The sequence below is a fragment of the Arachis hypogaea genome, chromosome 11 (genome assembly GCF_003086295.3).
Source record: "Arachis hypogaea cultivar Tifrunner chromosome 11, arahy.Tifrunner.gnm2.J5K5, whole genome shotgun sequence".
Taxonomy (NCBI): domain Eukaryota; kingdom Viridiplantae; phylum Streptophyta; class Magnoliopsida; order Fabales; family Fabaceae; genus Arachis; species Arachis hypogaea.
The window spans coordinates 22,812,743-22,839,477 of NC_092046.1; the positions used below are offsets into that span (position 1 = coordinate 22,812,743).

The 26,735-nt window shown below is 34.8% G+C and overlaps 2 protein-coding genes and 1 long non-coding RNA gene across 3 annotated transcripts; all 3 read right to left on the bottom strand.

Moving 5' to 3' along the window:
• Positions 1-4,341: 4,341 nt before the first annotated feature.
• On the bottom strand, positions 4,342-7,564 carry LOC112720544 (probable receptor-like protein kinase At2g23200). The gene has a single exon (XM_029290147.2). It carries the CDS (start codon positions 7,178-7,180, stop codon positions 4,598-4,600), a length of 2,583 nt encoding a protein of 860 aa, XP_029145980.1. The 5' UTR covers positions 7,181-7,564; the 3' UTR covers positions 4,342-4,597.
• Positions 7,565-14,707: 7,143 nt separating this feature from the next.
• On the bottom strand, positions 14,708-16,554 carry LOC112720546 (uncharacterized). Its single transcript, XR_011867389.1, has 4 exons — positions 16,194-16,554; positions 15,911-15,995; positions 15,770-15,824; positions 14,708-15,338 (listed from the first exon to the last, which is right to left on the bottom strand). It is a non-coding gene; the product is annotated as an uncharacterized lncRNA (long non-coding RNA).
• A 1,796-nt stretch (positions 16,555-18,350) lies between these two features.
• On the bottom strand, positions 18,351-21,099 carry LOC112720547 (cytochrome P450 81E8). The gene is made up of 3 exons (XM_025771512.3): positions 20,332-21,099; positions 19,798-20,116; positions 18,351-19,136 (listed from the first exon to the last, which is right to left on the bottom strand). Exons 1-3 carry the CDS (start codon positions 20,907-20,909, stop codon positions 18,531-18,533), a joined length of 1,503 nt encoding a protein of 500 aa, XP_025627297.1. The 5' UTR covers positions 20,910-21,099; the 3' UTR covers positions 18,351-18,530.
• Positions 21,100-26,735: the final 5,636 nt, after the last annotated feature.

A 26,735-nucleotide genomic window follows, 5' to 3' on the forward strand; every position in this document is an offset into this window, starting at 1 on the left:
TTAGATTAATTCTCCTTCATTTATAAAATAAGGTTAAGAATTTATATATTAAAATTAAGGCATATAAAATACTCATTATTTTTCAATTATAAGAACTCTAAATAATAAATAAGAGTTTACTCAATTTTTATATAAAAATATTTAAAATGTAGTCTTAAATAAATATAATAAATCATAATAATTTATTAATAACTTTTAAAAATTTAGGGGTCTTACACTTATGTCTCTTGTCTCAGCCTCTGTTCTATCACCCTTTTCCATAACTTCATGATATGGCTCATGAATTTAATCCCTCTATAGTTTTCGCAACTTTGTACATCCCCTTATTCTTTTAGATAGGTATCCAGGTATTCTTTCTCCACTCATCTGTCATCTTCTTTGACCTTAAAATCTCATTAAAAGGCTTGGTTAACCAACCGATACATTTCCTTCCAAGGCCCTTCGAAACTTCAATTAGAATATCGGGTCCTACTGTCCTGCTATTTTTTATCCTCTTTAGAGCCTCTTTTACCTCGAATTCTTCGATAGTAGTCGAAATTTTGATCTTCTTCCCTCGTGCATAACCGACCAATTCTCAGAAGAGTCTTCTATCCTTTATTAAATAACTCGTAGAAGTAGCTCTTCCACCTTTCATTGATCTTCTCCTCTTGAGCCAAAACATCTCCGTCTTTATCCTTTATGCACTTAACCTGATCCAAGTCTCTCGTTCTTCTTTCACGGCTCTTTGCAATTCTATATATACCTTTTCCTCCTTCTTTTATGCCTAAAGACTGGTAGAAACTCTCATATGCTCTTGTTCTTGCTTCACTTATAGCCATTAGTCTCTTTCTTAGCCGCCTTATATTTTTTTCAATTATCTGGATTGCAGCACAAAGACCACTCCTTAAAACACTCCTTTTTTGCCTTTATCTTTTCTTGTACACTCGCATTCCACCACCAAGACTCCTTGTCTCTTAGTCCTATCCCTCTAGATTCACCAAAACTTTTTTTTGCTGTTCTTCTAATAACTTATGCCATCTCCTTCCACATCTCCTCCGCGCTTCCATCCCCATTCCACATTACCTCTTCTCCTATCCATCTTAGGAAACTTCTTTGTTTCTCACCTTTCATCCACTACCACCTCGTCTGTAGATTCTTCATATGATGTCTTTTTCTCAACTTTTACTCAATGTGAAAATCCATGATAAGTATCCTATGTTGTGTTGTTAAACTCTCTCCGGAATAATTTTACAATTAATGCAAAATTTTCAATCGAATATTCTCAACAAGAAGAAGTCGATTTGAGAACTTGTCATGCTACTCCTATAGGTTATAAAATGTTTGTCTCTCTTTTTAAAACATGTATTTGCGATGAGAAGGTCAAATGTTGAGGAAAAGACTAAAATAGTTTTACCCTTGGTATTGACCATCCCAAAACCATGGCCTCCGTGAATACTTCCATACCCACTCACTTCCAATATGGCCATTTAAATCTCCTTTTAAGAAAAAATCTTATATCCCGAGGGTATGTCTTGGACCAAACTCTTTAGATCCTCCTAAAACCTTATCTTCTGTTTATAGCCCATAAAAGATGTGAGTTTGTTGATAGAGTTGAAGCTCTCAGTTCTCAAGTTTATTGTTCTTCTTTTTTCTTTTTTTCTCTGTGAAATTGGATTTTTAGTTGACATGATTAGTTTAAATTTCATTGTTAATTATATTGTCAGTTGAAAGATAAAGTGTCAATTTCAATAATCACGATGGTGTGAAAATTCTGAAATCTGAACTCTCCCTAGATTTTCCTTATGAACCAGATTCTAGTAGCAGTAACTATAACTGCCTAAGTGATCACAATATTAAACTTTGTAATCTTTTGAATTAGGTGCAATAATGAAAAAATGTGGGTATTAATTTAGAAAAATTTGTTGGAGCCGATAGAACTTTTACTGAATTTTCCTAAAAGTAGTGTTGGAATAAGGTTGAATTCATCTTTTTATTTTTGTATCATACAAGTGAAATTTAGGCACAGTAAAAGAGACCATTTGTTTAACTAGCCTCACTTTTAAAATTAGATGAGCTTAACATCACAGCTCATGGCCTATGCAATAGGTGTATGTGACCTATGGATATGATTCTCAGGAACTAAAGTTGTATCTTTGTCAAGAACTATAACTTTTGGCCTAATGATAAATGCTTGATCTAAATAAGATTTTTTTTGGGGGGATCTGAAATGGTTTTTGCGCCATTTTAAAGTAATTTTATTCGTTAATCCATGCCTCTAGAAAGTGGTTGAACCTTAACTTTTTTGTAGTAATGACTAATGAGGTAAAAATTTAGTACGTAAATGGGTCAATTAAGAGCTTTTTGTTGCAAGTCAAATGAGCACGGAGGCAAAGCGCCAAGTGCCAAACTCAAAATTCAATATTGAATTTTCAACTTAAAAACTTTAGGGTATATGAATTAATTGTGACTGCCGTGACCAACTTCATGTTCTTTAGAAGAAAAAAGGTTACAACACCGGTAGTTGGTTACCAAAATAGGACAAGGTAGTTGACTAGCTCTTGGGAGAGCCAACCTTCGGTTTTGCAAGTCAATAATCAGGTCCACGCTTGAGGTGCCAAGTCAAAACACTTTCTCTAGTTTATCTATTCCCAGAAAAGATTCACGGATTTTATTTACAATCAAAACTTTCACTTGTAATTTTGAGCAACCTTTTGGTGTCTAAAGAGTACATAGAAAGAAATGTTGGATTTCTAGTGAGATAGTTGAATACAGTGATAGAGGGAATAACTGACATTGATTCGTATGGGAGGCATATTAATTATACTATGCTCAAATTGGTCAAACTAAAGGGGCAATAAAATTAATATGACTGCAAACTCGGAGTATGATAATTGGCCAATAAACCAATCAGTGATTGAAAATATAGGTATGTTTTGTTTTTGTTTAAATTATATTTAGAATCCATAAACCTGCTAAATCTAGCTTCTGAATAGATAGGTAGTTGAACAAACACAGCATTGACATTTTGATCTGGTTCATGAAATCTATAAGCAACATTTCAAAACTGCAAAAAGTTAACTACAGAGCTAAAACTAAGCTGTAACTATTTTTCGCGGCCACTCTAATTGCCCGCGATCTTCTCTGTTCTGTGAAGTCACTGGTTGCAAACAGAACTTGAAGGGAGAAGATTCTTGTCCAAGTAAGTGACAAGGGGAGTATGGAAACTAATAATGAACAATGAACAATGTCTACAGTCTACGCCGACGATGCAATATAAATGACCAACAAATATGGTTGATTCAATATGGTGAAACAACAGGACAGTATCTGCACGAATTTGAATATCGATCCGTAGAAATGAAACCCAAGTGATCTCACTTTACAGCAGTAGCAAAAGGAAGAAGCTTCTTGAGCTTCTAGCAGAAATGACAGTAAGATTGAATGAAGGTGAAAACATGAACAAGTGTAGAGAATGAATAGAAGAAGTCATTCTGAAGAGAAGTACAATTACAGTTCTAACTTATGTTACAAACTAACCAGACTGATATGTGCCAGCTAAGCAAAACTTAACCAACTTAACAAACAGACTTTCTTTAGAAACAAAACAAGAGAAAGCTAATAAGTAACTATTTATAGCTGAGGGCTTGAGGCTGCTCTGGTGAGTCTGTATAACTGGGCTCGATAGTCTTGTGACCGTGTTAGTGTTACTATGCCTCCATTGGTTGAAACTTGAATCATGTACTGGCTAGTCTAGTAACAGCAGAGGTATAACTAATTAACAACAATTGAACAATCTACATTGATAAGTCAGCGGTTTCTATCGCAATTTCAATAATCCTTATAGGAAACAATCTCAATAACAGAATTCTTGACCGAACCAATAAACATATATGTTCAGTGGGCTAACATAACATCTTACCTTGGCAAGGCCTAAATAGAGTCAAAGGCATCAACAATTATAGTGATACATTAAAATGGAAAAAGAGTTTTTCCTAATTATTACAACGTTTGGTCTAATGTTAAGCACTTGACTAGTGTTATAGATATGGCCTGGGCACAGGATCCATTGCAGCATTCATCAACTAAATAGACATATTGTATATAACTGCTTCAAGTGTAAGAGATTGAGGTAGAAATCTATGCTATCTTTGGCAAACCGTTATTTCTAATTTATACAAAAACTGATAAACAAATACCTTGTTAGTGCTCAATGAATTTGACTGGTTTGTATTCGTCACTTTGGCACTCAGGTAACAGTTACACAAAACAGACGGAAATTCCTTCAGTAGCTGCTAGACCAACAATGCCACTCTTCTCTCCCTGTTACAAACTGATTTGAATGCCACTGATGCCAAAACAAGGTGAAGAAAATTGAAGCATGTATATTTAACAATATGGATCTAATTTATAGACAATTCAGTACAAACATCAGATATAAATGAAGTCATTGATCTTTTACAATTGCTTGGAGAAATTTATTTCAGCTAGAATAGACTACAGGGGAAATGCAGAACACATGAAAACAAGAATGAAGTAGCAACTGAAGCAGTCCAAAATGCAGTTAACTCTACTTCATACATTTTAAAACTATGGTAATGCGTGACGAAGAGCTTGAAATTTATCTAGCTTCATCGATTTTCAACTGAGAAAAAACTGAATCGTCTGCTGTATCAGACCGATCACCCATTGCAATGGACATGTCATCCACTTCGCTCAAGGTGGACAGAGAAGGAAGACGCCTAACATTGGGCAACTGAAGCGATGCAGAAGCACTGCTAGAACTATCCTCATGCGGCTCTCTGTGTATTGCGCCGCGCTGAAGCTGCAGTGCATACTCCAAGTCCCACAACACATCACCCATGGTTGGCCTATCAGAACCATCTTCTTGCAAGCATTTCTCTATCGTCTCGCTAAACTTCCTGAACGAGTTTTGATCTAATTGGCCTTTGATGGTGGGATCAATGATGTCTTCTAGAATCCCTTTGTTTTTGCAAAGGATTCCCCACTCAGCCAAGTTCACTTGCTCCCTTGGGAGCGAAGGTTCGATAGCCGGCCTGGCACATAACACTTCCAGAAGAACTACACCAAATGAATAGACATCAGATTTTTCTGTCAGCTGCTGCGACCGAAAATACTCCGGATCAAGATAACCAAAAGTTCCTTTAACACCTGTGCTGACATAGGAATGCTGGTCAAGAGGACCTGTTCTCGAAAGGCCGAAATCAGCAACTTTAGCCACAAGATTCTCATCAAGGAGAATGTTTGTGGATTTAACATCCCGGTGAATGATTCCCCCGGAAGCGCCTTTGTGAAGGTACTGAAGGCCTCTTGCGGCTCCAATGCAAATTTCAAGCCTTTGCTTCCAAGTCAAGCTTGGCAGTTTTGTATTGTACAAATGATCCCTTAATGTCCCTTTCTCCATGTATTCATAAACCAGTATCATCTCGTACCTTTCCTCGCAGTAGCCGATCAAGGAAACGAGGTGCCTGTGGCGAATTTTGGACAAAACCATGATCTCAGTCTGGAACTCCGGAAGGCCCTGACCGGACCCTGGCTCACTCCTCTTAACTGCTACTTTCATGCCGTTCTTGAGAACTCCCTTGTAGACAATTCCAAAACCGCCCTTGCCAATTATCTGCTTCTCGTCGAAGTTCTTGGTTGCCAATTGAAGATCCTGCAGAGGAACCTTCAGTCCTAGATTAATGTTGCGAAGCGGAGAGCCTTGAATGGTTCCATCAGTCAACCGGCTTGTTCTGCTGTGAGAACTTCCTCCTGCCGTGGCAGGAATTGGCAACCAATCTGAACCCTCCACCGGCTTTTGTTTGTTGGTCTTAAGACGCCAAACTAACACAATAACAACCAATGCAACCAGGACCAAACCTCCAATTACTGAGCCCAGCACCACCGGAAGAACACTAGCCTTTCCATTGGAATGGTCTTGCAAGTAACTCAAATCTGATGAATCAACCATTCGCATTATTTCTAGACCATTCAAAAAGGCTCTAGGAACCAAAGCAGAACTATTAGGCTCAACAGTGATCAGAAAAAGGCCAGAGTTATCAGATTGGACCACAAGATCATAATAAAAAGGCGCCGGCAATTGTGAAGACACATTCGTGTCGTTATTAATGACCAAAGCGGGCAGGTCATAAATGTACAGGCCAAATGTGGTAAGGTCACCCTGTATAGACCAAAGGTCACAGAAGTGAAACCGAATTAGGTGGTCTACATTCTTGTCTACAGGAAGACTCCAGGTTATGTTGGAATCATTAACCACTTTAGCTGTTCCATAAACATAATCTAATGGCGCAGTATACATATTAGCATTTGGACCATCAGAATCAGGAGTTACCTTGGACTTAATGCTCCCATTATATGTAAAATTTTTGGCATTTTGACTATTAACAAGGTAAGTATCATCAAAAGACCAGGTTCTCCACAAGGGATCTACGCCACTTGTGATATTAGTGCCACCGACGTTGAGCCTGTGTTTGGTCTCCAACGCTCGCGTGAGTACCCCACTATAACTAGACAAACTATTTTGTCCAATGGCAGGTTGTGGATCAAAACCTGAGACCTTATCAGCGATTAAGAAGCGGGGGAGTAGGAAGACTTCTATGGCATTCACAAAGGCAAACGAGGAAGGGAGAGGGTCGAAAGTGATTCTGAATTTACCAAGAGATATCTTCACGTAATACTCTTTAACCAGAGGAGATTTTGTATAGTTCTTGGGCGTGAAGTTTTGCAGCAGCATGAAATTAGGAACCGAGACATTGAACGTTGCAGAAGAGAGGTTGCTAGGCGAAGTGAAAGCAAGGAAATGAAGGCGTATTATGGAGGTGCCAGCGGTGTCAATTGGGAACTCATAGAAAGATTGACTTGGGAAGATTCTTGCGGATTGGTAGATAGGTGAAGGAACTGATGATTGGTTGGATTCTGTTTTGCTCCCCTTGCTATAACTGACCTGGCTTGAATCCCCAACGTAAGTTTTCCCACTCTCGGTGTCCTTAGCATTGCTGCTCGATCCGCAATTGATGAAGTACTTTGTTTGGGAATCATACCCATGGGAGTGGAACTGAAGTGATGAGAGCTGAATAACAAGTAGTAGCAGTAAAGGCAGAGAGTGTTGAATTGTGTAAAACTGATGATGAATTGCCATGGAAAATTGGTGCGTGTGATGAACAATTTCAGCTACAATCATGGCATCTGTGACTATGAACTATGGATAGTGTTAGCGAAGACGACTTCAGAAGAGGTCAAGTCGTCAGCTTTGATTTTTCTTCATTTTCATTTTTTTATTTCTATTTTGTATTTTCTGGTGTACATGTGATAGTTGATTTATCAACTACCCTGAGTCTCAAACTATTTGATTTGAGCCTTGAAAAATAATTAAGTCTTACTCACGGTGGAAAAATGATTGGTTGCATACTTTTGAAGTGCCCACCAAGTTGGCGTGCCACTTCAGATTCATTAATGTAATAATATAATAAAAAATAAATAATTGCTCCACGGAATGAATAATGAATTAAGAAGGCTGCAAGTAATAAATGGTCTAGTGGCATGACAGAGTAGAGGACAAATGTCTCAACATATCAAGATTTTAATAAGGTCGAAAGGCATATAATGACGGGAATTCTCTTTTTTTTTTTTTTTTTTTCATCTTTCTCCGGTACCCCGTACCCATATGTCTTAATATCTTATTGTAAGAGAATAGAACTGAAGTTATTTATTATTCAGACAAATATTTTGCATGAACTATAAATGTCACTCACTGCCAATTGGACGATATGTGAGTAAAACTAGCCTGATAGATCAAATTCACCAATTGAGAATAATTATATAGATGTTTCGGTTAGATTTTGATTTTTCGACTTTGACATGAGATATTAGCCAAACTTGTATCAAGATTTTAATTTAAAAAACAGATATCATTTCTTTTAGAATTCGACCTCAAAACTTATTGATTATGAATGTCAAAATAAATTTTGCAAATAGTGAAAAGAGAATATAAATATTAGGGTAAAATATTATAATAAGCCAAGGAAAACGAAATTTTAAGCAAAGAATCTAAATGGAAAACTGGTTCATGAATCCACCAATGCATGTTACTATATAATTCGAATCAGTATGTTTCGAACTAGAATTACATGTAATTCGAATCAATGTGATTCGAATTACTCACACACGCAGACACACTATAATTCAAATCAACCTGATTCGAATTACAACCACAGTAATTCGAATTACACTCACACACTCTGCATATAGTCATTCGAATTGGTCAGATTCGAATTACTCATTATTTAATTCTGCCCATTTTTTATTAAAAAATTAATAATTGATTAAAAAATTAATAATTTAAAAATTAAAAAAATATATATTTTATTTCATGCATTAAAAAAAAAGCTAACAAAATATTTAATTACGAGACTTTTTTAAAATATTAATGAGCTATCAATTCAAATTTCATAAAATACTCTTTTGCCCATTTTTAATAGCTCATGAAAATTTTTTTAATAAATTTATTTAAATTATACCACAAACAAATATTTCATTCTTTACAAAATAATTTTAAAAAATGGCTTAAAAAATGTTAGGAGTACTATAAAAATTTGTAATGTCCTAATGACTTAGGACATTAAAGAAATACTCTACATAGTCAATAATAATTTAAAAATTAAAATAAATATAGTTATAACCAGTATTTACCTAAGTTACTAGAATATTACAAACTTTTATAGTACTCCTAACATTTTTAAGTCATTTTTTTTAATATTATTTTGCATAAAAAATGGCTTAAAATGACTTAAAATGGCTTAAAATGCCCTTTATTCTATGCAAAATAATTAAAAAAAATGACTTAAAAAATGTTAGGAGTACTATAAAAGTTTGTAATATTCTAGTAATTTAGGTAAATACTGGTTATAACTATATTTATTTTAATTTTTAAATTATTATTGACTATGTAGAGTATTTCTTTAATGTCCTAAGTCATTAGGACATTACAAATTTTTATAATACTCCTAACATTTTTTAAACCATTTTTTAAAAATTGTTTTGCATAGAATAAAGGACATTTTAAGCTATTTTAAGCCATTTTCTATGCAAAATAATTTTAAAAAATGGCTTAAAAAATGTTAGGAGTACTATAAAAGTTTGTAATATTCCAATAATTTAGGTAAATACTGGTTATAACTATATTTATTTTAATTTTTAAATTATTATTGACTATGCAGAGTATTTCTTTAATATCCTAAGTCATGAGGACATTACAAATTTTTATAGTACTCCTAACATCTTTTAAGCCATTTTTTTAAATTATTTTGTATAGAATAAAATATTATTTTGTGGTATAATTTAAATAAATTTATTAAAAAAATTTATAAAAAAATATTCATGAGCTATTAAAAATGGGCAAAAGAGTATTGTATGAAATTCGAATTGATAATTCATTAATATTTTAAAGAAATCTCGTAATTAAATATTTTGTTAGCTTTTTTTTAATGCATGAAATAAAATATATATTTTTTAATTTTTAAATTATTAATTTTTTAATCAATTATTAATTTTTTAATAAAAGAATGGGCAGAATTAAATCATGAGTAATTCGAATATGGCCAATTCGAATTACTTTGTGCAGCGTGTGTGAGTGTAATTCGAATTACCCTTATTCGAATTACTGTGGGTGTAATTCGAATTAGGTTGATTCGAATTATAGTGTGTCTGCGTGGGTGAGTAATTCAAATCACATTGATTCGAATTACATGAAATTCTAGTTCGAAACATACTTATTCGAACTATATAATAACGTGCATTAGTGAATTCATGAATCAATTTTCCATTTGACTGATTTGTATAAAATTTCGTTCTCCTTGACTTATTATAATATTTTGCCCTAAATATTATATTACTGATTGAGTGAGATCTTATATATGAAAAAAAAAATTCAAAGTTGAACAATAAAAATCAAACATGTAACTTGAAGTGAAACTAAATCTAAAGTTAAACAAAATTTTTGGATACTAAAAAATAGATAAATAAATGAAGACAAAACTTAAAGAATTGAAAACAGACAAAGACTAAAAATAAAATAAAAACATAAGAAAATACTTCCAAACACTTATATACACCATTCTATTATTATTATTTTTGGTGTCTTCGTCAGAATCTTAGTGTATAGCTGAGTTGCAAAATTGAAAGTCTTCCTTTTAGACTCAAGAATTTTCTATCCATAGACAACTTTTATTCTATTTGTTAGATTCAAGGTTATGAGAATCGGATCGGTTATCAAACGGTTCTAATCATTAATTTATTAGTTTATTGGTCCAATCGATTCAATCGGTAGTTCAATAAAAAAATTGCTTTACAATAAAATAATAATTAAATTATAAATATGCAAGTATTAAATTGAGGGTATAAGATAGCATGAAGTTTTTTCAATGGAGTGGTGAATTACTCTTTTAGGATTTTCTTTTTTTTAATAGTAAATACAAAATTGCCAGATGAAAGCATGATACCAAGCAAGTACAATTCCTCATCAGTACACAAAATGTTAAAAGAAATATCTGACAAGAATAGGAAGAATATCAAATGAATTATCATAAATCCAACTGAAAAATATAAACATAGTACTTGGATAAACAAATTTGATAACATTATTAATAATAAAGTTGGCAGTGGACTAGTGCTAGAAAGGCTTCACTAAATAAAGGAGCATGCAGGCTTTAAGAGATAATAGACTTGGGTTTGTGCAGCAGCATTTTGGATGAGTTGCTTTGAAGACCATTTGGTGAAACTAAGTGCTCATAACAAACAGAAACAGTTTCTCAATATACATAAATAAGTGCTCATCATCTGAAAATAATCATCTGAATTGGTACAAAGCAGAAAAAATGACTATAGGTCTCTTTACCCCAATCAAAATAAACAACTATATCTGAACTCAACAATCAGCCTTCAGCACCAAACATTACAAAACATTAACTAATAATCACACTAAATCTGCAACCAGCAATTACAAAACAGCAACTACAAAATAGCAACAAACATTGTACATTATAAAACATTCCAAATCAGTGATGATACTAAACCTGCACCCAACAACCAGCAATTACAAAATAGCAACAAACATACAAAACATTACAAAACATTACAAGAAAATTTGAACAAAAATTTCAGAAATTAAAAGGAAGAAGAAGAACCGAGCATTCAGACATTAAACAAATAAGTAACTATTTCAACAAATCAGTAACTATTTCAACAACAAATTAAATACTAACAGCAGCAATGCAGTATAACAAATCACTGATCACAAATTTCAAATTCAAAACACTGATCACAAATTAATTAATTTCAGATTCAAAAATCACAAATCACTCATCAGACATTCAAAATCAAATTCATAACACTGAAACAGCTCAAAATAAAAAACAAATTCACTAACCTTCCACTAACAGCAGGACGACGACAGTGACACGACGGCACAGTACCTGGAAGCCTTGAACAGCGAAGTCACCGACAAAGACAGGACGACATGCCGAGCTAGAAAGCCTAGAAGAGAAGGCCTGGCCGTATGGATTTGGGACAGGGGAAGGAGGAGGCTGCAGAAACGCCAACAACCACGGACGACGGCTTTTAGGTTTGGCCATTTGGGGAACCTTAGGGTTGAGTGTGTGGGTGTTTGGTGTGTGTGGGGGGTGGGGGGTAAGCAAGTGAGGGACTTGCGTGGGGGGTGGGGTTTTTTTAATTTTTAAAAAAAAAATGAAAATGACATCGTTTCTTAAGAATCGGTCGGTTTCAGGTCCGATCCAACCGACCGGTTACCAGCCGGTTCAACGGTTTTCAAGCGATTTTGAGAATGACAGTTTTAGGAGGAGGACCGGACCATTTTTTATGCCAGTTCCCAATTGAACTGGTCCGACCGGCCGGTCCGGTCCGATTTTCATAACATTGGTTAGATTCACGTTCAAAGTTTAGCTTGACCCTCAAGGTGGCAATTGGCATTCCCACGTCCTATTTTAGCTTGGGGCCTAAGCAATTGTACTTAAAACATAAAGCAACATTTAAGTTTTAAAGACATTTTTTTGTCACATATAAAATCAGATGTACTCCGTCATTTTAACCAATCAGTTTAGACCCTATGATTTACATTCTGTTCAATCTCTCCATTATCCTGTATAATGCACCCAAGATACTTAAACCTTTTAACTTTTTGTAAGATGTTTTCTCCAATCTTCATCTCTGTATTAGGGTTTTTCCTTCGGCGACCAAACTTACATTCCATATATTCCATCTTGCTACGGCTTATGCATAGACTATACACTTCTAGAACTTCTCTCCATAAATCTAACTTCTTATTTAGGTCTTCCATTGACTCTCTCAAAAGGACGATATCATCAGCAAAAAGCATGCACCATGGCACAGGCTCTTGGATATGCTTTGTGAGTACTTCCAAAACTAATGTGAAAAGGTATGGACTTGAGGATGATCCCTAGTGTAATCTTATACCAATAAGAAATTTCTCTGTCACACCACCTTGAGTCTTCACACTAGTTGTAGCCTCATCATACATGTCTTTAATTACACGAATATATGCGATCCTTACTCTCTTTCTTTCTAAAACCTTCCATAAGACCTCCCTTGGCATCCTATCGTACGCTTTTTCCAAATCAATAAACACCATATGTAGATCCATTTTATTACTACAATACATCTCTATCATCCTTCTTAATAGGTATATCACTTCAGTAATGGATCTGCCTGACATAAAACCAAATTAGTTCTATGTTACTTGTGTCTCTTGTCTCATCCTCCATTCTATCACTCTTTTCCATAACATCATGGTATGGCTCATGAGCTTGATCCCTCTATAGTTTTCGCAACTTTGTATATCCCCCTTATTCTTGTAGATAGGTATCAAGATGTTCTTTCTCCACTCATCTGGCATCTTCTTTGAACTTAAAATCTCATTAAAAAGCTTGGTTAACCAATTGATGCATTTCTCTCCAAGGCCATTCCAAACTTCAATCAGAATATTGAGTCCTACTGTCTTACTATTTTTCATCTGCTTTAGAGCCTCTTTTATCTCGAAGTCTTTCGATAGTAGTCGAAGTTTTGATCTTCTCTCGTGCATAACTGACCAAGACTCAGAAGAGTCTTCTATCCTTTAATAAATAACTCGTAGAAGTAACTCTTTCACCTTTCACTGATCTTCTCCTCTTGAGCCAAAACCTCTCCGTCTTTATTCTTTATGCACTTAACATGATCCAAGTCTTTCGTTCTTCTTTCACGGCTCTTTGCGATTCTATATATACATTTTCCTCCTTTTTTGTGCCTAAAGACTGGTAGAGACCCTCATATGCTCTTGTTCTTACTTCACTTACAGCCACTTTTGTCTCTTTCTTAGCCGCCTTATATTTTTTTCAATTATCTGCATTGTGGCACAAAGACCACTCCTTAAAACACTTTTTTTTATTTTTATCTTTTCTTGTATACTCACATTCTACCACCAGGACTCCTTATCTCTTGGTCCTATCCTGCTAGATTTACCAAAACTTTCTTTTGCTATTCTTCTAATAACTTATGCCATCTCCCTCCACATCTCCTCTGCGCTTCCATCTCCATTCCACTTTGTCTCTTCTCCTGCCCGTCTTAGGAAGATTCTTTGTTTCTCACCTTTCATCCGCCACCACCTCGTCTGTTGATTCTTCGTATGATGTCTTTTCCTCAACTTTTGCTCAATGCAAAAATCCATGACGAGCATCCTATGTTGTATTGTTAAACTCTCTCCCGAAATAATTTTACAATTTATGCAAAACTTTTGATCGACTCTCCTCAACAAGAAGAAGTGGATTTAAGAGCTTGTCATGCCACTCCTATAGGTTATAAGATGTTTGTCTCTCTTTTTAAAACATGTATTTGCGATGAGAAGATCAAAGGTTGAGGAAAAGTCCAAAATAGTTTTACCTTTGGTATTAACCACTCTGAAACCATGGCCTCCGTAAATACTTTCATACCTACTCACTTCTCTTTTAATATTACCATTTAAATCTCCTCCTAAGAAAATTTTATCTCCTAATGGTATTTCTTGGACCAAACTCTTTAGATATTTCTAAAACCTTATCTTGGGTTGTTCGTCCAAATCCACTTGCGATGCATAGGCACTAATTACATGAAAAGTCACTACAATAGAGGCGCTACTTAGCGGCGATTTTTTTCTCTATTAGCGACCGCCGCAAAATCAAAGGCCAGCGGTTCAGTGGACTGCCATGGATATAGGCGCCGGGATTGTGTTTGGCGGCGGTTTCTAGCAACCGCTGGTATAACTGCCGCTGAATCAATTTTTTGCGGCAATTAATTTAGTGACGGTTTTAAACCGCCGCGATATACAAGTGTTATAATTTAGTCCATTTTCACCGGCGATTACGAACCGCCACAATGTTATTATGTTTTTTAATTTATGAATGTTTGCGGCGGTTATAAAACCGCCGCTAATTTCAATACAAATTAAAAAAAATTTCTTTTAAAAAACACTGATTTTTTTTTGTTTAATTTTAAAGATAAAATTTTTTGCCTTTTCTGGATTTTTTTAATGCCATAAATCTTAATATTTTTCATCTATTGAATATAACTTGTGGTAGAAATAACAAAATTAACTGATACATCCTTTGCACTAAACTTAAAAAATATACAAACCAAAATATAGAGCAACAGCTATGGGCACATATAGTACGCATTGAAAAGGTGTGTACAACAGGTGTCAATCAAGCTCTTAAATAACTATCAAGTTACATTAAAAGGAAACTAGCATACTATAAACCCTCTTAGATAACTATTAGGGACTGGCTGAATGATAAAGCAATCATCAACATTCGCAATGATTAATAGTCACCTTTCACAACAGACACCATGAAATTCTCTTGCTTACAGTAAGACTAGTATTAACAATATCAGCAATGAAGTGAATAAGTTACCGCCTTAGGATCTGAGATAACAGGATTTTCAGCAGGAACATTTTCAGCAATATCGGTAGATTTCTTAGGCTGATCAAGGTTAGGCTGGATTTGGGTGCTCCTTTCATAGCCACTGAACCCATTATTCTGGTTTTCACCAAAGAGTTGAGATGTTGTGTCACGAGCAAATCTTGTTACAAGAGAGAACTTCTCTAACACTTGAATAGAAAGGTCCCGAGGATCATGAGCTTTATGTTTTGGTCTACCATGGAATTGAAGAACACTGGCACTTAGATTATTGGCACCACTATCAGTCCTTTCTTGGTTCTCATTCAAATTTATTTCATCAACTAAAGGTCCACATGCAACAAAAACAGCCCTAGGCAGCTCCAAAGAAGACAAAGCCCTCTGGCAGTCAATCCAATAATTGGAACATTTAGCTAGCCAAATATTATGATATAAAATTGAATCTAATAAATCAAGGATACTTCAGACTCATAAGGCATCCAGATGTAAGCATCTACACTCTCGTTATCCATTTTCAAGAGAGTAGCCAAAAACCCATATATAATATGAGTGCCTATCCTAAGATTTATATATATCTCTATGCATATAATATCTTAGAAGCATTCTTTTGAATGTTGACATGTGGCACTCAACTAAAAACCTACAATTTTTCACTATCCAACTAAAGTCGGACAAGTTCCTGCTGATGAAAACTTTTCTCTTTATGTTTTAAGATATTCCTCCATGTAGATAAAAGTTATAGATATCATGCACCAATAATCCAGTTGCCAACCCCATATAAACATTAACAAAAAAAATCAAATAACACATACCTGCAGTGTATGTTGAGAATCATTCACAAGGAACACATTTGCATCTTCGGCGGATCTGAGAATTCATCATATAGCTAATCACTTACCTGTAAAAGATAATGACTTAAACATATTAAATAAAAAGGAATGCTAGATGCTAACCTCAGAAGAAGAACATGTTGCTTAATTGTAGCAAGGAATTCTTTGACTCCTCCACTATAGAAGTACAGTAGAGGATAAGCAAGTCCTGCACGAAGATTTTATTCACACCAGATAGAATTGTCAAAAACAGAAGGGTATAGAAAGCCACAAATATTTAAACCTACTCAAGATGAAAGCAAGTCTCCATTGATGAGAGAATCATATACATTTTATTTACATAATCAATGCTACCGAAAATGTTACCCCAGAAAAAATCCATTTAGATTCATCACAAGAGCTTCACCTGATGATAGAACAACAATGATATATTGCCATCCAAGTGCAGGCGACTGCCTCCGGATGGACCTAATGTCAGTGAAGGGCACCACTCTTTGGTAACTTATTCACTTTATTGCTGATATTGTTAATACTAGGCAGTGTCCGTTGCTGGTTGAGTCACTCCAAAATTCACCAATAGTTTATTCAATGCCTCAGGGGAGCAAACTTCATACTTGACCTTTCTAGAAGGTGAGAATTATTAGCAATCTGCATGATTTTACATTATTTTGGCTTGTGCATATTAAAAGAGAAGAAGAACATGCCTGGCGTTGCGGCGACAATATTTCACAGAGATACCGGTGCGTCTTGCAAGTCAAGATTTTGCTTCACCCCCTTTTGTCCTCTGTTCATGGCAAGACCAAAACCAAAATAAAAGACTAAATTGAAACCAAATCAAGAAGAAAAGGTATAATGTGAACCAAAATTGAAATCTGAGACCAAATTGAAAGGCAAAATTTTTTAAATCCCAACAATTTGAACCAAGAGTATGGGCATACCTAGGATCGGGACCAGAGGGAGGAGAGAGCAGATCGGCGGTGGACCCACCAGCAGGGGGAAGCACCACGCAACTGGTATCTGACGAGCGAGGCTACACGGCGGCAAGGATTCACGATTGGAGATTTGTTTCGCGCCTCTGTTCCCGTTCTTGTTCGCACCAAGAAAATAGGAAAGAAAAAAATACAACTGAAGAATTAGGGATGAGAACTTACCAGAGACGAGAAGATGAGCCAGCAGCAAGTACAAACCGACGACGACGAGGAGGAGGTCTGGGCTTGACGAAGAGGGAAGAGACGTCATCGTGACCAGCAACTCCGAATGACCTTCTGGCGACGCGAGGAGATGCCAGACCTTCGACGGCGAGAGCTGCTACAGGCGAGGGCTGCTTAAGGTGAGAGCTTCCAGAGGCGAGTGCTTCACGGCTGGAAGGCATAGGGAGTCCGGGCTGAGGGTTAGGGCTGGTGGGGAATGTATAACGAAGGAGAAGAGCGCGATGAGTGTTTTTGGAAGGGGGGAGTAGTATATCTGATGGTGTTAGTACTTTATTAGTAATAATAATAATAATAATAATAATAATAATAATAATAATAATAATAATAATAATAGGATCAAGGTCCTGATTAGCGGTGGTTGTTCAAGAAATAGCCGCTAATCAATCAGACTCTGTGGCACATGATGTCAATTGCTGTAATTTTTGATATTTGCGGTGGTTAGATAAATGGCTAGAATTTTTTTGTCGCTATCCTCCGCCTATCTTGTAGTGAGTACATCTTTCCACTGCAAGTTTGATAGAGATGATCCAATCTCCCATCCTCTTGACATCCTCTACGTCTCTCTTCCACTGCTTATCCACGATAATACCTACCCAATTCCTATTCTTCACATTTCCTGTATATCAAAGTTTGAACGCGAAAGCATCCAACTCTCTAGCCTTCACACCGACCTATTTTGTTTCTTGTAGGCACATGATGTTAATCTTCCTCTTTGTCATGGTATCCACCACCTCCATGGATTTTCCTGTTAGAGTGCCAATGTTCTATATCCCAAATCTCAACCTTATGTAGCTCCGATCTTTTACCTTTACCTTTTTCTTTGTGAACTAACTTATTTACCCTCGTCCGTTCACGAAAATGCGGAAACCCTTAATCATTTAACACTACACCCAGGTACCAATGCAACGGCTCTTGCTCATTTGACACTGTACGCAAGCCATACAGCGCGTTGCTTTCGAGCAACGATCTAACTTTAGCACAATAACGTCTTTGATCTATGTCATGAAGATTCGACTAAGTCTTTATGTTGGCTGTCGAAGGCCTAACACAACCCTTCTCTTTTATTCGGACTTGGGACCGACTATGTACCGCAGATGTAGTATAGATGGAATTCTTATCTAAAATCCAAAATTACTCAAAATTCCGCAGCTTGTTCTGCTTTTTCTATTTGTATATGTTTATATTGGCAAACTTTTTTTTTTTTTTTTGTCGATTTGAATTTGAATATCCTTAAAATAAGGAAAAATCATTTAGAGTGTCTAAAATCCTCTTTGCCAAAGCTCCTCGTGATAGCTAACTAAATAAAGTTGGCAAGTTGCCAACCCTTTTTGCTTACTTAAATACAAATAGCGTTTTCAGTACTAGATAACCGAGTAGCACGTTTTATTATGCCTAGTTTAGTTCTTCACATAACTACTTACATAATTATTTTACTATATAATACAACAAAAGTGATGAAATATTATAAGATTTAAACAAAGCATAGCAAATTCTTTCCATTAGTCTAAGATTTTCTTTTCCTTACCAGCTCCTTAAAAAACCTTGTCAATGATACTTGAATCTGCTTTACATAAGGCCTCCAAAGGAATCAACTTTGGGGTGGTGGCTCCTCTTCCTTCACTCATATCAATTTCGTCTTCACTTATTCGCTTCCATTCAAAACATTGAATCAATAAACCCAAAGTTAAACTCACTGTACGGTTCCCCAAGTTTGCTCCAGGACATGCCCTTCTTCCAAGCCCAAACGGAATCAACTTTTCTGCTTCTCCTTCTTTCTCAAATCTCTCAGGCTTGAACTCAGTAGGGTTGCTCCATAGTTCAGGATCTCTATGAATAGCCCAAGCATTTACCAACAGAATAGTATTCTTTGGGAAGTTGTATCCTCCTACGGTGCAATCTTTTGAAGAATAATGTGGCGCCAATAATGGAAGTGCAGGGTGCAACCGAAATGTCTCGTGGATAACATTTTGTAGGTAAGGGAGTTTCGAAATGTCGGATTCTACTATTAAGCGATCTTGTCCTATTTGAGTATCTATTTCTTCCTTGGCCTTCTTTAACACTTCTGGATGGTTTAGTAATGCAGCCATAGCCCATTCTAAAGAAGTTGCTGATGTTTCTGTTCCTCCAAGAAGCATAACCTGCGAGTTCAAGTCAAATTCGACACCATGAGAAGAGTAAAATCTTTGTTTCGTTTTCATAAAACTAGTAACTTTCTTCATATTCAAAAGTTGGTGAATGGAGACAAAACTTAGAAAGTTTGGAAAATCTGAGTACTATTGATTTTCGCGGAGAATAAAATGAAGATTAAAAAACCAGCAGTGATAGCTGAGATTTGAGATTGGGAGTAGGATAATCGGGTGCACCACTATGCACTCTAGAAGTTCTCATCTATCAAACTCTAACGTAAATAGTCGTCAGACTAACGACTAATTGCTAACAGTAAAGGACACACTCTTTACTCTGCACTGTTTTATTCCTCTTTAATTGGTAATTTACTCTCTGATTAAAGCTCAGTTCGAAATTTCCAGCACCACCTTATTCGGTGAATACTTCCTACTTCAGGCAATTTTTGTACATTATATGCTTTTGTATACTCGTTCTGTTTTAAAATAACCGTCACCTTTTAGGTTCATTAAAAAGTTAATGTATCTAAACAATTCAGTGAATTAAAAGAGTAAAAGCGACAGCTATTTTGATAAAGAAGGCCATGGCCCATGTATTTATTATATAGTTGTAAGACCTCTTTCTGTTATATAACACAAGAAGCAGCAGCTAAAAGAGAGTGAAAGCAACAATCACCAGAACAATGCCTTTGATGATTTGATCCGTGTAGTACTCGGGCTGCGACTGTTGCAAGCTCAATAAATGGTCAATCATAGTATTTTTATCTCCACCCTGTTTCATTCTGTGCTGATCAATAAGCCCCTGCAAGAATACATCGCTTCTCCTAGCAATACCTTTGAGCCTCTTCTCTAGGTTCCCAAAATCGAACCACCGAAGAACCTTCACGAATTCAAAAGGGTTACTAGACCCTCCCAACGATAAAAGTTCCTTGATGAGCTCCCTGAACTGCTTCGCTTCCTCTGTGTCCGCGACGTCACAGTCATCACCATAGTACCTTTCATGGATAAATACAAAAATGTAAGGAAAACAGTAGAAATCACTAAAATAATTGTGTATTTTTAATATAATAAATATATAATATAATTATAATTACAATTATATTAAATATACACTAAATTAATTATTAAAATAAAATATTAATATAAATTAATATATATTAAAATATAAAATATAAGAAATTGTTAATTTAGTTTAATTTTCAAAACATACCTCTTCCCCGAGATCATCCTCATGATGGTGTTGAACGTCATCTCCGTGAGCTTCGACTTCAGCTCAACCTTGGCAAAATCTTCACCATTTTGCGATGGAGCCGCAAGGCTTTGTACCAGCCTCAGGATCTCGTCCCTTCGTATTCCCAAGAACGAGTTGAGGCGGTGCGTGGAGAGGACATCAAGCGAGATAATGCGGCGGACATTGCGCCAGTGGTCGCCATAAGGTGCGACCGTGACGGTGGTGAAGTTGTAGCCGACGTGTTTCGCGGAACGGAGCGGCGGCCGGTTGGCCAAGATGATGTCGTTCTTTGTGAAGCATTCTTGAACGAGAGAGGGCGATGAGACGACGATGACGGGTTGGGAACCGAACCAGAGGGAGAAGACTTGGCCGTACTTTTGAGAGAAGGCGTGAAGGGTTCGGTGCAAGGGGAAGTTGAGTTGGCGGAGGTTGCCCAAGATGGGAAGAGGTGGTGGACCTGGTGGAAGGTTCTTGAACCTTCTTGTTGAGAAGAGGAACTTGAGCGTTATGACGAGGAAGAGAATAGAAAGGAAGGTGTAGGAGATTAATGGTGTCATTTTATTTTTAGCTATGTTGCAGTGCTTGTGTTAATTATTGTGATACAGTATGTTCTTTTGTTGAATGTGAATACATGATGCAAGGTTCGGGGCCATATGTAGACTATATAAAGAGACGTGTTTTGCAGAAAAAGGTTTAGAGAGAAGTTTCATCACTTGATAACTAGTCAACTACGTTGGGAAATGAAAATTGGACACCGGTTTTTAAAAGTAAGATAGAAATAAAAGTCAGAAGCTACGACAAATCAACAATCCGTAGTGAAGTAATTGTTTTAGAGGAGTGCTACACATACAAGTCTTTTTGACTTACAAGTCTTATAAGTTATTAGACCTTTTAATGCGTTATTCAACGTTTTCTATTTTCAAAGCGCTACATTCAGAACGGTTCTTCTTCTTCTTCCTCTTCCTCTTCTTCTTCCTCTTCCTCTTCCTCTTCCTCTTCTTCTTCGTTTTTTTTTTTTTTCGATTTTCATAATTTCTGAAATCAAGCTTTGAAATCATTTTGAAGAAGAAGAAGCAGTAGAAGATGAGGAGAAAGAGAAAGAGAAAGAGTTCTGAATTATGCAACGAATTTTGGGTGTATTTCTTAAATACTTTGGGTGTATTTTTCGTAATCCTTTGGTGTATTTCTGTAATCCTTTTGAAGATAATGGAACTTCAGAAATACACCCAAACGATTACAGAAGTACACTCAAAATGATTACAGAAATACACCTAAACGGTTACAAGAATTTACCCAAACGATTATAGAAATACACCAAAGGATTACAGAAAATACACTCAAAGGATTTAAAGAAATACACCCAAAATTTGTTAAAATACATCTTATGCATAATTCAAAACTCTTTCTCTTTCTCCTCCTCATCTTCTACTGCGTCTTCTTCTTCAAAAATGATTTCACCATGAAAAATCGAAAAAAAAAAAGATAAAACAGAGAGAAAGAACGTAAATGAAGAAGAAGAGGAAGACGATGAAGAAAAACGTGCAGAAACAAAAGAAAAGGAGAAGAAGAAGAGTAAGAGGAAGGAGAACGTGCAGCAAGAAGAAGAAGAAGAAGAAGAAAGAGAAAGAGAAGGCAAGAAACGAAAGAAAAGAAGAAAGAGAAGACGAAGAGGAAGAAGAATGGTTCGAAGCGTGTTTTGAGCGTTAGTTTTAATTGAACTTGTAAGGCTTACAAGCCTTAATCGCTTGTATGCCAAAAATTACTCCATTATTGTTTGAAGAAATTTCTTTTCTTCGTTGACAGATAATTGTTTATTGATAAAAATTTAATAGTATATTATTTTTTGTTCGGATTTTTTATTTTCATAAATTAAATAAATGTAATAATTATTAAAATAAATAATTTTAAAAATATTTACCAAAATAAATATTCTTATCTTATTTCGTTTACACTATAAACGAGATAATTTTACATGTATCTCTTTTACAGTGTAATCGATATATATATATATTTTAAAAATTTGAAAATAACAAAATATTAATAATATCAATAATCTAAATTTTTGTCATGCAATTAGTACATAAAAAGATTGGTAAAAGAAATTAAAATGGATATGTTTAATCAATTTTAGTCCATTTTAAATGATTAACACATTTAGTTGGAAACCATTAAACTTACCTTTTTTTTTAATTATTCACTGTTTAAAAATTTAAAATATAATTTAAATACACGTGATTTATTGAATGACTCGGCATGTCACTATATATAATATAAAATTTTTTATACTTAAATTATATTTCAAATTTTGATGTACTCCCATATAACAAATAAAATTTATAAATATTCTCATGTAACAAACAAAAAAAATAAATAAATATGTAAGAAACAAATATATTAATAATGTACAATTAAAAATATATTTATAATTATCTATTATTATTAATAATACGGTGAAAATATATTTGTAATTATTTATTATCTATAGTGAACTGTCCATTATTAACAATATACTGAAAATATATTTGTTACTATCCATTGGCTATAATAAATAAAGTGTGGGATGGTCTATCAATTTAATTTCTAATTAAGTATGCATGCATATTAATTATAGATATGTTATTCTCTCTATCTCTTCTCCTTTTGATATGCCATGCTCTTGGTTCTATATACATTATTACATCACATTAATTTCCCCTATTGGGCTGCAATGAATAAAGTGTAAAATGATCTATCAATTTAATTTCTAATTAAGTATGCATGCATATTAATTATTGATATGCTCTTATTTTCTATCTCTCTTCTCCCTCTGATCTGTCGATACTCTTGGTTTTATATACATTATTATATCACATCAATGTCCATATATATATATATAGAGAGAGAGAGAGAGAGAGAGTTATAGTGTGTTCCAAGTTATAGTAATAATAGAAATCATGCAATGATAGTAGGGTAACACCCCAATTCATACACCTCTTCAATTTATTAATTCTTGAAACTTGAAAGAATGGTGAAATTAAAACAATTTGAGTGAAATAAAGGTAAAGAAATTAGTAATACTGACAAAAAAACCGAAAGCTATGAGGAAGAGTGCAAAACACAAGCAGCATTTACGAATAGTTATAAATATATTTCCAACACATTATTAATAATAGACAGTTCACTATAGATAATGAATAGTTATAAATATATTTACAACATACTATTAATAATAATGGACAGTTATAAATATATTTTTAATGGTATATTATTAATATATTTGTTTCTTCTATATTTATTTATTTTTTTTGTTGTACGGTAATACATATAAATTTTATTTGTTGCATGGAAGTACATCAAAATTTGAAATATAATTTAAGTAAAAAAAGGTTTCATATTATATACCAATAGAGTAGTGACATATATTAACTGGATCATTAAATAAATTACGTGTATTTAAATTATATTTTAAATTTTTAAACAGTTAGAAAAGAGATATCTGTATTAATAGTGGACAGTCTAATGGTTTCTAAGTAAATGTGTTAATCCCTATCATTTAAAATGGACTAAAATTAATCAAACATATCCATTTTAATCTTTTCTACCAACTTTTTTATGTACTAATTGCATTGCAAAAGTTTAGATTATTGATATTATTAATATTTTTTATTATTTTTAATTTTTTTTAAAAAAATACATGTAAACGAGATAAACACATGTCGTATATCCTTCTCTTATCTCGTTTACACTGGAAACGAGATAAGAGAAAATTATTTATTTCGGTAAATATTTTTAAAATTATTTATTTTAATAATTATTATATTTATTTAATTTATAAAAATAAAAAATTCTTTTTTGTTCCTATTATTAAAAAATACAAAATAATAGAAAGAGTAATAAAATTTATGAAAAAAATTTTATCAAGAAAATAATCTTGCAAAACATTTTATATATATATATATATATATATATATACGCCAACGAACTATAACTCAAATAGCATAGTCTCTTCATACTCATTTAGAGGTCGTAGGTTCGAGTCTCATTCTTGACTCTATATATATATAACTAAAACTTATGATGTGTAATTGACCGCAGGATAATATTGAATTACTTTTACAAACGTTAGAAATACAAATAGGACAATTTAAACGTTAGGGATACATATAGGACTTACTCCAAATGTTGGAGACAAAAATAATACTTTACTCTTGTTTCACTCGTTTTTTGGTCAACTTCGACAAGCAGTGTCAAAACGAGCTTGTATCAAGATCTCAAATATCGGGGAGCAAATACAACGACTCTGAAAAAAGAGTGAGCTCGACCTAGGAATTACTTAATTAATGTCGAGGCGATTTATATTAGAGTCGCTAGTGATAAATTTATGACAGATGACGAGGGAATGAATAAATAATATGATGAAAGTGTAAAATGTTGATTAAAACAAACTAATAATAACATGCAAAGAAAACAAATAACAATGAATACGATGAGCAAAAGCAAATAAATTAAAGATTGACTTCTGACACTCACATGCACTTGCACTCTATGTTCTTCCGTTGCGTCGTAGAGACTGAGAATTTTATGAGTTTAAGTGATGATCTAATATTTTTGAGTGAAGTCCTGAACTTCTTTTGAATTTCTACTATTTATAGACCATATGAATTTGACTGATCTTGGAGCATGTCGTTTACGATCTCATTTCCTCTTTTTTCTCAATTATGACCTTACCTTGACTATAAAGAACTTTTATCTCCAAGTTTTGACAACCATATCATTTTTAGTCTTCAAGTACTAACTTGTTTCTCAATTTTCGCTCCCATGTTCTCATTTCTAGTTTTAAAGATCGGATGAAGCTTTTAATACTTCAAAAGAGGTCACCCATTACCTTTCGGTTTTTACATTTTTTGTAACTTTTTAGTTGACTCCAACTTGCCTAATTTTGTTTTTCCAGTCAAAATACGGTTTCAATGGCCAAAGTTACTGATAATAAAAAAATTTATTTTTTACCAATAATTTTTTATTTAATTATAATTTATACTTTTATACTATATGTTCCTTGTGAGATAAAACTCCCAAAGTTTGATCGGCTACAGGATCCGTCAGGGGCTCGGAAGTATTCTCCTTGGAACTGGTGACCTCGGCGTGGAACCTGCAAAAAGGACTCCGACGCTCAAGTTAGTGCTGGATTATATAAACTTCAACGAGTAAAAGTAAAAATAAAGGATTTGCAGGGTTGATGCTATGGAGTGATTTTCTCAGTAGCTTATGATTTTCCTTCTCGCTTGCCCTAGACGAGGTTTGCTCGTCTGTTTAAATAGACCACGCGGTAGGGAAAGGTGAACGTTTGAGTAATGTTCGGTTTTTCAGGGTTTGTTACCGAAAATCATCGTATGAGTTTGGTTAGTGCGAGATTCTTGGTGCTTGTGACCTGTTTGACTTGTTCTCGGTTGTGAGTTTGTTAGCCGAGGATATCGGGAAGGTATACAGCCCCCAAGCTCGGCATGGAGAACATGTTGAGCTTTCTATATCCTCGGCTCCTGAAATTGGTTTGTTTGATAGAAATGGATTTAGTGCCGGGGTAGTCCCCAAGCTCAACATGTTTCTCTGGCTGGGCTTGCGCGGTATGGGCTTTGGATATTGGGCTTGCCACAATGTTTGTAGGTGTTGTGCGTGTTGTTTTTTTTTCCGGGGAGTGGGGTTACGTGAGTGGTATAGTTAATGGAAAATAGAGGGGCTTCGTAGGATACTGTGTCTTAGTAACTCGTTGTCCCCTGTCTGTTAGGCTTCTTGGGAGTTTGATTTTTGAGTAACAGAATGAGCAGAAAAGGTAAGTACTTTAAATTTTTTGTTTTCTCCTACCTGTTCTTCGTTTGTCCTCTTCTCTCTATGGGAAAGAAAGGAGTTGTTGTTGATGAAAACGACTCCTATGGCTAGGTTGATAGCGATGTTAAGTCACCGGTGTCTGTGTTTAATACTGTTGAAATGTTGTCTCAACTGAATGATGCTAGGTGGGTCAGGGGTGGTGATAGTTTGAGAGTGAAGTTCTTACCTTGTGGTAAAAATGATAGGGTGTATGAAAAGAGGAATGATTGGTCTTACTTTTATATTTATACATGCATTTTGACTGAGCTTGGGGTTCGCTTTCCATTTACTGACTTTGAGTGTGGTCTACTGTCGCTGTTAAATTGCGCCCCCACGCAGCTGCATCCTAATTCATGGGCCTTTGTTCGTGCCTTTGAATGTTTAATGGATTATTTGGAGTGCTACCCCTCATTGGGGGTTTTCTTTTCGTTGTTCCAGGCAAAGGGGGTATGGAAGGGGGTTAGGTTAACTTAAGTAGTCACCCAGGTCGAGCTATCTTTAGTTTGTACAAGTCCTCTTTTAAGGATTTTAAGGAAATGTTT

Coding starts and splice junctions, on each gene's coding strand:
- LOC112720547 (XM_025771512.3), bottom strand. CDS start 20,909: ATGACACCATTAATCTCCTACACCTTCCTTTCTATTCTCTTCCTCGTC. Junction 20,117..20,331: donor AGGATGATCTCGGGGAAGAG/GTATGTTTTGAA, acceptor TATCCATGAAAG/GTACTATGGTGATGACTGTG. Junction 19,137..19,797: donor TCATCAAAGGCATTGTTCTG/GTGATTGTTGCT, acceptor TTGAACTCGCAG/GTTATGCTTCTTGGAGGAAC.
- LOC112720544 (XM_029290147.2), bottom strand. CDS start 7,180: ATGATTGTAGCTGAAATTGTTCATCACACGCACCAATTTTCCATGGCA.